The sequence below is a fragment of the Daphnia pulex genome, chromosome 9 (assembly GCF_021134715.1).
Source record: "Daphnia pulex isolate KAP4 chromosome 9, ASM2113471v1".
Taxonomy (NCBI): domain Eukaryota; kingdom Metazoa; phylum Arthropoda; class Branchiopoda; order Diplostraca; family Daphniidae; genus Daphnia; species Daphnia pulex.
The window spans coordinates 5,117,621-5,128,117 of record NC_060025.1 but is presented as its reverse complement, the minus strand read 5'-3'; the positions used below and the strand labels follow the sequence as shown (position 1 = coordinate 5,128,117).

The following is a 10,497-nucleotide window of genomic DNA, read 5'->3' as shown; positions in this document are numbered from 1 at the left end:
TATAAAATTATTAATCAATGAGGCCAGAAATTGATTTCATTTAAACTTTATGTGATTCCCTATTCTTAATTAAACGACCCATCCCGGTTTCAGGGTAAACGTAAGCCGATTTGGAAACTGGAATGAGCGCTCTAGTGAGTGTGTCAGGGACTGTCAGCTACTACGCTCAGCTACTTTTGAGAGCCTAGATGGCTCTGTTTCCAGTTTCCACTTCACAATTCTGACAGGCCCCGCCCTAAAATCTCTCAAAATTCGGCTTACGTTTACCCTGAAACCGGGATAGGGAAGCCAACACAGCCGTGAACCGACCAGGGATCTATGGCTCTGGTAACACTAACAATAAACAACTAATAAACAAGCCAGCTGAGCACTGCTGGTGTTGCAGACAACACCGTGCCGTGGCTAGTGCACTTACCTGTAAAAACTAAACTAAACGAGAAACCACGGAGAAACTAAAAGAGTGAATATAATAGCATTCAGGAACACATAATTATCGCAAGTCATTTTGTTTTAAAGTTGTTACTTGCCAGTCAGTCAATACTTGTTACGATGAGCCGGTGGTTATTCTTTTCCAGTTCGTGCAAGTTTATTTCCATATTTGCAGGTTGTAATGCTGTGTGCAATTGCTTTTATTTGTACGTGCTATCATATAGTATTATTCTTTTCAGAGGGAAAGTATTTTCCTTACTTAGGTCACAGTTTTTTGCGCCTTTCATCAAAGGAAATACCATTGTCTTGGAAGGTGTTTCATTTTAGTGGTATTCATACTTTAAAATTTGATTGGCAGAAGTTTGGAGAAAAGGCAGTAATAACATCATTGACTAACAAAGAATCTACCTCTGGTGATTATTCTATTCTTATTTAATTTGTCAAAACTAATTAAAAAAACAATTTTAGCATTAAGTTCAAAAAATGGAATGGAAAGAAATTTCATTACTCCTGTCAGAGCAATGAATGATTTTTTCTTAAAGCCAAGTGATTTAGAGATTTTGAGGAAAACAAGACGCAGATCTCCTTATGAAAGTGAACCACCAATAACTGTAAAACAATTTTTAAAAATATATAATTGGTGAATTTGGTTATGTAATTAAATTTATCTTAATTAAAATAATAAATAGGTATATTGGCTGAAAGATGTGGAAGCAAAGTAAAATATTTTCATGCAATTTAAAATGAATAAAATATAACCACACAATAATTTGTCGTAAAACAGAGCGTTAGAAGTATGGGGCAGTCAAGAAGCTCTAGACCGTGAAAGAAAAAAGAAGACAGAAGAACTAAAGAGATACCAACAGTGTAAAGTCCATATTAAATTATTCATCAAACTATTTTGCTTAACTTGACTATTTCTGTTCATTAGATATTTTTAGTGTTAAAAGAGTGTTGAAGGACATGAGAAAGGAACCAGCAAATTGGTCACCTCAAGGAGGCTTGATGGAAGGCTCTGGCAAAGTTGTTTTAACTGCTGTTGCAATGTATTTTAAAAATACTAATTTTTATTAAAAATACTAATATTTCTTCATTTTTTACAGAAATGGATGCAACTTTTTGTTTAAAATGATAGCTTGGATGTACACAGGTTCACACTCAATGTTCTCAGAATGTTTACACTCATTAGCAGACACTGTGAATCAGCTAATTCTAGCTTATGGAATTCATAAGTCGAGTCAGGTATGTTCCCTCTCATCATACCCTTTCCATTATTTATATACATATGGACGTGAAGTTATATATTTTATTATTATAAACAACATGTTATATTTGTGTCACATTAATCATGTTCATTCCAAATGTCCCCTGTCTACAACAATTCCCCCCAAACAAAAAAAAACAACAAACAAAGCAACATGTAATTCTGTTACATTTCTCAATTTGTTGTATAGCAATCAAATCCCGACCACCCTTATGGGTACTCCAATATGCGTTACGTTGCATCTCTAGTGTCTGGAGTTGGTATATTTTGTGTAGGAGCTGGCTTATCTGTTTACCATGGAATTACTGGTAATCATTTATTATAAATCATAAGTATACATATAATGAGTTTGATAATTTCTTGAATAATTACAGGCATATTCAATCCTGACCCAATAGGATCTTTTTATTGGGTTGGTTATTCCCTTATTCCTTAATGAAAGTATTCCTCTCAATTAACATAGCATATGCATCCAACTACATAAACACAGGCATTTTTTATATTGGGAGGATCGTTGGTTTCAGAAAGTGCAACCTTATTGGTAGCTATTAATTCTCTGAAGAAGGGAGCTAGCAAAGCAGAAATGAGTTTCTGGGAATATGGTAATTTATAATGTTTTAATGCTTCTGTTTTAGTAAAGGTGATTTGAACTCAATTTTCTAGTTAAGCGAGGACAGGATCCGAGCGTTAATGTTGTATTATTGGAAGATTTAGCAGCGGTAAAACTCTTTACGAGTTACTAATGCATTATTGTACAAACAATAAATCTTATTTATTGCAGGTACTAGGAGTTATGGTAGCCGGAAGCTGTATGGCTGTTGCGACACACTTAAACTCTCCGATCCCAGATGCCATTGGATCACTGTTGGTTGGAATTGTTTTAGGAGCAGTTGCATCATTCATTATATATTCCAATTCTGCGGCACTCGTTGGCCGTTCTATTCCATTGAGTAATTATAGGTTTTTTTCGATTGCACAAAATATTAAATTGTTTATATATTTCTAAATTCAGGCAGTATACAGCAAATAAATTCAGAATTAGAACGTGATCTCATGATTCGAGCTGTTCACGACGTAAAGGTAATGAATGGTATATGAATGTTTTCGGGTATTCCGATATACCATAAGATCATTTACAGTCGACAACCATATAGGCTGCTTTAACAGATACATACAAAGGCTTTACGCCGATATATTTTTAAATAACTGCATTTAAAAAGTGGTTTAGAGTAGGCCTAATTTTCACAGTGCTTACATTTAACTGATAGAATTTTACAATTACATATTGATCAATATCTATCTAAAGACATTTCTAACTTCGTCCTAAGTACATAAAAAATCGTTGTTTACAGAAAATTCATACCAAGGAATAGCGGAAGGATTAGACGTTATTGCACTATGTATAAAACAAATGCTAAGATTTTTTTAATGTTAGGAAAAGTTATTGTTTAATTTAAATTGTAACAAAATTACTGCAATGTTTTGTTACTATATACAGGGGATCGATATGGGTTCTGGCCTGGTACGCTATAAAGCTGAAGTGGATTTTGACGGAAGAGAACTAACACGGTCATATTTAGACAAACAAGATTTGGAAATGATGTTAGAAGAAGTTCGAAATATGAAAAACATAAACGAAATGGAAGCATTTATGTTGAAGCATGGTGAAAATATCGGTTAGTAATTCAAACATTTGTCTTTCAATGTGGGATTAACGTCTACTTTTTTCAGTTGATCTTCTCGGTGCTGAAATCGATCGTATTGAAAACGCGTTAAGGGTAAATATATATATCTTTATATAAAACAGTAATTCATATAACAGATATTCTATTCTTTGCTTGAAATTAGAAAAAACATCCTGAAGTGAGGCATTGTGATTTGGAACTACTATAGATTTGCCTACATTTTAATGATTGTCAATATTAAGTAAAATGGCAATTTTACTTTTTCCAACGATCGCAGAAGTTAACATTCAGAGTTTGAAATTGTACCCTCAATTCAATTTTTTTTGAGTCAGTTGAACACAATGATCAATGAAATAAAAATCTCAACAATTGTTCAATAATTTATTCGCGTTTTATACATATCTGAAAATCCGACTACTTTTAATGCTAGTAATAGTGGTCCATTAAAAAAAAAAAAAATGTCCGCCTTCGAGATTTGGTGGCCTGTTCTAGGTTAGGCCTACACGTCAATAATGTCTCAATGGTGAATTTTGCTGCCCGCGCCGAATACAAATAAAATAGTCACCTCTAATTCTCATTACGTATACAAACCACTGAATTGCTCGAGATAGATAAAAACTATGAGATAAAATGGTTCTGCGGGGCACCGTACCACGTTTTCTGATCTTGCATTTCAATTAAAATAGTTAGTAGGCCTATGTATACAAAAAATTACCTTCCCGTGATGAAATAAAAACTAATCGATGCTAAAATAATTGCGAACCCGAAGGGCGAAGCTAATAATTGCATACGCAGAAAAATAAAAACCATGTCACTTTGTATGTATGTATGTATGTTCCGCACCATAGCTCGGGCGTTTTACGACAGATTTCGGACTTTTTGGTCTTAAAAATTAGAAAAAAAATATGCGGTGCGACCAGAACAAAAATAATTTCATTTACTTAATTAGTTTTCCCGTTATTAATGAAAAACTGCTAAAATAATTGTTTTACGACTAGGGAAATCTGGCGGTTGTGACTACAACTTTTTCCCCTTAGGTCTAAATTCCACTTTTCATTATAGCTTCCCTTGTTTTGGGTTACCTTTACTTTTTTTACTTTTTGGTCTTAAAAATTAGACAAAAAATATGCGGTGCGACCAGAACAAAAATAATTTCATTTACTTAATTAGTTTTCCTGTAATTAATGAAAACTGTTAAAATAATTGCATAACGACTAGTGAAATCTGGCGGTTGCGACTACCACTTTTTACTTTAGGTCAAAATAAATCACCACCAGATGTCCATAGCATCGCCATGATGACGCAATCTTTGATTTGATAAAAGTGCAACTCTGTCGTGCAAATTTACCGCCGGAGGCTATGCGTGAAAATCCTCTATCCTGCAAATATATTGCCGGAAACTATTTTGCTCTTGAAAAAAGGTTGGTCAACCAAATTAATTGTCGTTGTAGTGGCTATGACTTAAGATTCGTGTGGCGAAGATGACTGGTTCAAGTCCGCCTCCCACCAACATCGGTTATCGTGAACATCGGCATGAATGGGTTAGGGTATTTGTAGTCTAAGTTCGGAACTGACGAAATATCGTGATGAACAAATTTTCAATAAAAAACACGACACTGTCGCACAACAATCAATTTCATTTGATAATGGATGGAATTAAAATGCGAAAAATAGATTTTTTGTTATAGCGCTGGCTTGATAATGAAGAGGGTCATGGTTCCAATCTCATTATAGATTTACCTTTTTTTGAATAAAAATATTGTTTTGACCCATGCCCTTTGTTAACCATAACTCAGACAAATCAAAATTTCACGATAGAATTTTTTTCCAGAAAATTTCAGAGAAAAAACATAGAATTTACAGAAAAATTAGGAAAAATTAGGAAGGCATTTAGCAAAAAGTCCGACTTAACAATAGGCCCTGAATTTTTCATTTAAGACAGTTTTCAACTGGCTTACGACTATCCCTTCGCGGCGAGCTGATAAGCTTGATTTTCTATCTTATTCATGCAGGTACACTCTCGGCTATCCCCAAGACCGGCGGGTATAGAGTAAAGGGTCCCAAGATTCCCCGCCAGGTTCGCTAGGTTAGGAGGCCCCTCGCCTCTCGGTGGTATAGTAAAAATAGGAGTTATTCGTTCGTTATCTATAAAATTACTTATCAACGTGTTCAGAAATTGATTTAATTTAAGCTTAATTTAATTCCCTATCCTTAAATACCTAATTCATTTAGATTTGGCAATTTTTTATATGTTAAATTCGTGATTGAAATCGCAAAATTTGAAAATTGCGCCAAAAAATCAACTGTGTTTTTAATTACTTATTTTTGTTTATTCTATTTTAAAATATTTAAAATGAATTTGAAAATTCATCTTATATTGGAGTTTGTTTGATGCCATCTTGTAATCTTAAAAATTAGAAAAGAAAAGATTAAATACTAGATACAGGTACTACGCCGATTGCTTCACGTAACACAGAGAAACGAGGGCTCGGCAAAGACTTTGTAAAAGGTTCTGCAAGTTGGTCAGCAGTCCGAATTTCATATCAATTTCTTTTGCTTCTTGTTGTCCCCGAAAAAGTGGAAACGCACATCTATGTACTTGGTCAGCTGGTGGAATTTTGGACTCCTTGTCAATTTAATTAATGAGATGTTGTCACACATTAGGGGTAACGGTTGCTTCCAAGTTTTACCGTATATAGATATCAATAATGTTTATCGTCATAAAAATTTTCAGCGTCCGCCAGACCGGCGTTAATTAGTTATCATTGATTTAAAATGAAAAGTTAGCGCTATCTCTTAACACAGGACCTCCCCTTAATCGAGCCTTGGGCAACTCCTAGACGCATATCCCTTGGGGACTCTCCCCCTTCTAGAACTTTTGTCCTATGTTAAAGGATAGGGCTATCTTATCAAATTAAATAAATCATAACTAATTCACGCCGGTAAGGCCGACGATGAAATTTTTTATGACGATAAACATAATCAATATCTATATACGGTAAAAATTTCAAGTCTCTACATCCAACGAGATTTTAACTGAATGCATTTAAAATTTAAAATTAGTATTAGGGTAACTTAATAAAACATAATTTAATTTTTGAATAAAGATTCGGAAAGCCTGAATTATTTCCGATTTTTCTATGTATTTTGTACGGCTCGAGTTTTTTTCGTCATATTTGTCCCGAGAGACTTTTGCCGTTTATTGTGCCTCTTGTGTCCCGTCAGGCGGGCTTGACTCTCATTCCTGGTAGAATGAAAGGACCCCGCCTGACGTTGAGGTCTTTACCATCGACCATGGGTCTTTCCAGTCGACGGCTCCTTATGAAAAGGAATAGGATCTCTAATTAGAAAAGTCAGTCAGATCCTTCGTCGGTCCACCACTCTGGCAAGTAGCCGCACTTTCGAGTAAAAATGCACAAGGACGTAAGAAAAAACACAAATTTATTGTTGGAAATCATCATAATCATCAATCAAATAGCCTTCACGTCGGTTAGAATATTCTAGATCGTCGGAATCAGCGGATGAAGAAGAACACTCCTTGTTGGTTGGCTCATGGTCAGAAGCTTGGCCGTCTGATTCCTCCGAAGCGGAATAGACAGCTTCCACCTCGTCCAGCGGAGCCTCCTCAGATGTGTAATTATCATCGTGATACTCGACAAAGCAATTTATCTTCTTCCCGAGGCACAAAAACACATTACATTGTTTGCACTTTGAGAATGGTCTTGATTCCAATTTTTTGGGTGTCGTTGCCTGGCACCACTCGCACCTGCCTCTCGCCTCCCCAAAGATGGGTAGATGGTTGCCCACACAAGTGAACCGAATGTCGTCCCTTACACTCAGTCGACTTTTCCGCCGCTTTGCTCCTGGTTCAGCGGAAGGGTGAATGGTTGGCATCATTCGCCCGGCTCGACCAGCTTTGGTTTTATTTTCGTTCAGGGCGTGGGACAAAAGACCCATCGTGACGTTCCGTTTGAACTCGAGAAACGGCATCTGAACTTCGTAACTCTCCAGATAATTTTCCTCGACCTAAGTCAAGAAAAAAACGGAAATTATTGTGTGTTTAAAGTTTTAATTTCCGCCATCTGTGATCTCACCATATCATTGAAGCATATCCAGCTGTTCACCAGACATGTCTCCAAGAGAGAGTATAAGAGACGGTGCCACCATTTTTTGGCTTTACGGTCTCTCTCGTAGTAAGAACGCAGCTGGTTCGCCGTGTCTACACCGCCCATGTTATTGACATAATCGTCAATAGCCTTTGGACAAGACTTGGATCGGAACGAACCATCACGCTGCTTTCTCCTGACCTTGACAATATCTGAGCCGTGATAGTTGGAAGCGACCCGAAACGCCTTAGTGTCTCTCCATACGAAGATTCCCTTTCGGCATGTTCCGGGCTCACCACCGAACTTGGCTGCAAATTCGTCCGGCCGCAGGTTCGACTCATTCTTCGTCATGATGGGCTGGTTGACCCGACTTGGAAGAATCGTTCCAACGGCGTTGACACCATTCTCGCGGAGCTTGTCCAGGAGGGCAATGCTCGTAAAGAACCGGTCAAAGGCCACTACGAAACCTTGATCTGTCAGGGGTTGACAAAGATCAACGACAACTCTCTCCACCGCCTCGTTATTACGAGATCTTTTTTGCTTTTCCCCAAAGCGAGCTCCTTGATAGATCTCAAACTTATAGGTATACCCACGAAGGCAACAGCGGCTCCAAATTTTGAAACCAGACTTGATCGGTTTGTTCTTCATCGTCTGCCTCAGCATTGAGCGGCCATTGTATTTGACCATAGACTCGTCGATGCTCTGACCCCTAGGAGGCTTTCTACACACATGATAGCGTTCATTGAGTCTTTTGACCAGAGGACGGATCTTACGGTTAGGATCCGGTCGCTCTGGCTCCTGATCCGGGTCGTCAGAATTAGGGTCAACATCATCCCATGGGCTTGCGCAAGCTATGTGTTTAGAAATGAATTTGAATCGCTCGCGAGTCATGGCCTGTTGAATTATTCCGAGCCCGAGACCAGTGTCTGGTTGCTGCTCCCAGAACATCGACAGCTCGGGCAGACGGTGATATCCGATCAAGAACTGTATGCCAAAGAAGGCTATAAGTTCGTGGTCTGTGACAAAACCTCCAGCAGGCAACCGCGGGCCGATTAACCTGCCTTCAGGCTTGCCACCCACTTTTCGAGACGGTGGCGTCTTCCTTGAATTCCAGAATTCAGCGATGTAGTCATTTGTTGCCTCCCGAAGAAGGTACAAAGTGTCCTCACCACCAAGCATCGACTTGAAAACTCCGAGGGGACTCGAAAACAAAACTGAATTGACTCAACACGGGGCCTGGTTCTTCTAGGGGTGCAAACTGAATTGCCTTTTCCTGGAACTGAAGCCTCGGTGAATCATCATCAGCCCATGATTGTCTCCCAACGTCGCCCCAGACTTTGCATTCTTTCCAATTCCGGTTGACGGCTTTATGTTGGGCGACTTTTTTGGCATCGGCCTTCTTTTGCATGTTCAGCTTGGCCGAATCTGAGTTCGTTTTTTTGGCCAGCCGGAACGGATGCGCTGTAAGAACGCGAGGCCCACGACACCTCAAAGTCGCGTTCGTGAGACCAACCTTTTTCCCTGTGTAGTGCCGTGTTACTTCACCATCGGGATCGGCCGTTTCAGAAGAAGACCCTGCACTAGTTGGTCTTCGGGTCTGACTTCTGGTTCGTTTTGGTGGGGAGGAGCCACTCTTTGAACTGTCTTCACGTTCCTTTCTTGTTTTCGCTTTTTGAACTCTTTTGAGTCTTTGAAGCGTCGCCGGTGATAGATCCAATCGTTGAAGTTGAACTGTAACGTCTTTCGGGGTTAATGGCTCTACCACCGGCTCCTCTTCTTCTGTCCCAGCTTTTTGTTCATCATCCTCTGAGGCAGATGGTTCATCCTCTATTTCCGGATCCTGATCAAGCTCCGGCCGCTGCGAAGCAACCAACTCCTGACCAGGCTCCTCATCCGGCTTCTCAACCGGCTCCTCGACCGGCTCCTCGACCGGCTCCTCAACCGGCTCCTCGACCGGCTCCTCGACGGCAACCGCCTCCTCCTCCTGATCTTGAGCCTCCGGTACAGTATCAAAATCGATTACCGACTCTTGATCTCCAGCTAAACGTTCTCTTTCTTCTTTCAGCTGCCTCCTTTTTAATACAGCTGCGGCGGTGGCTTTCTTGGCTGAATTTTTCACGGCTCTCGACTTAGTATATCTTGGGTCTCTCTTTTTATTTTTCGCCATTTTTAATCAATCTGAAAATACAGAATCGAAAAAAAGGCACGATTAGTCTTTGTGAATTCGGCAAAAGGATAACGAATTGCCTTACGTCCTAAGCCTTATACGACGGTCTTATTTTATCATGCAGGGGAAAAGCATGCACATGCAGGAGTTACCGGGGCTGATTCTTATCCAGCGCCTTCCACCGCCTTTCGGAGTTTCCTCACGATACAGCAGTAATCAACGCACGGATGAGAAAGTACAAGAGGCTTTGTGTAAAATTTAATTACACGGGCACTAATAGCGCCTCGAAGACTTCAAAATCAATTCAAAAGAACCGTTGGACGGAAAGGAGCTCAGCTACGATGGAAATGAAACTACAACTAACGCCGAATCGGACAACTTCCCATTCTGCGTCTTCGTTCCATTTCCCAAAGCTCCCCGTCGATACCAAAGTTTTTGCGTCGAAGCTACTAAAGAAATTTTGCGCTTTCATTTTCGCCTCTTTCGCCTTCCCTTCGATATCTATCCAACCACCGGCTTCAAATTCACTTGAACCCTTTTTTTTATTTGTATTTGAGGCATCGCGGACACTTAAGTCGCGCGGCACCCAGATAGGAATAAAAATAAATAAGGAGCGTCGGGTGGAAAGGAGCTCAGCTACGGTGGAAATAAAACTACAACTAACGCTGAACCGGACAACTTCCCATTCTGCGTCTTCGTTCCATTTCCCAAAGCTCCCCGTCGATACCAAAGTTTTTGCGTCGAAGCTACTAACGACAGTTTGCGCTATCTCTTCGCTTCTTTCGCCTTCCCTTCGATATCTATCCAACCACCGGCTTCAAATTCATTTCATTCGATTACACGGAC

At 39.4% G+C, this 10,497-nt stretch overlaps 3 protein-coding genes across 4 annotated transcripts; 1 reads left to right on the top strand and 2 right to left on the bottom strand.

Annotated features, from left to right (window-relative positions):
• The first annotated feature begins 288 nt into the window (after positions 1–288).
• On the top strand, positions 289–3,749 carry LOC124202964 (zinc transporter 9-like). 2 transcript variants are annotated; one of them, XM_046599493.1, is made up of 16 exons: positions 289–604; positions 669–842; positions 898–1,040; positions 1,119–1,147; positions 1,214–1,296; positions 1,361–1,475; positions 1,533–1,671; positions 1,884–2,001; positions 2,068–2,105; positions 2,184–2,295; positions 2,357–2,412; positions 2,475–2,643; positions 2,706–2,773; positions 3,192–3,369; positions 3,425–3,471; positions 3,542–3,749. In XM_046599493.1, the coding sequence occupies exons 1-16, from the start codon at positions 550–552 to the stop codon at positions 3,584–3,586; spliced, it is 1,569 nt and encodes a 522-aa protein (XP_046455449.1). In that variant the 5' UTR covers positions 289–549; the 3' UTR covers positions 3,587–3,749. The 2 variants fall into 2 exon arrangements, with proteins under 2 accessions (XP_046455449.1, XP_046455450.1); XM_046599494.1 differs by lacking the exon at positions 289–604 and having other exon boundaries at positions 721–842; positions 905–1,040.
• A 3,051-nt stretch (positions 3,750–6,800) lies between these two features.
• Positions 6,801–8,142, bottom strand: LOC124202420 (piggyBac transposable element-derived protein 2-like). Its single transcript, XM_046598770.1, has 2 exons — positions 7,473–8,142; positions 6,801–7,404 (listed from the first exon to the last, which is right to left on the bottom strand). Exons 1-2 carry the CDS (start codon positions 8,130–8,132, stop codon positions 6,820–6,822), a joined length of 1,245 nt encoding a protein of 414 aa, XP_046454726.1. The 5' UTR covers positions 8,133–8,142; the 3' UTR covers positions 6,801–6,819.
• A 507-nt stretch (positions 8,143–8,649) lies between these two features.
• LOC124202955 (pinin-like) lies at positions 8,650–9,651 on the bottom strand. Its single transcript, XM_046599476.1, has one exon. The coding sequence runs from the start codon at positions 9,649–9,651 to the stop codon at positions 8,650–8,652; it is 1,002 nt and encodes a 333-aa protein (XP_046455432.1).
• Between the last annotated feature and the right edge of the window lie 846 nt (positions 9,652–10,497).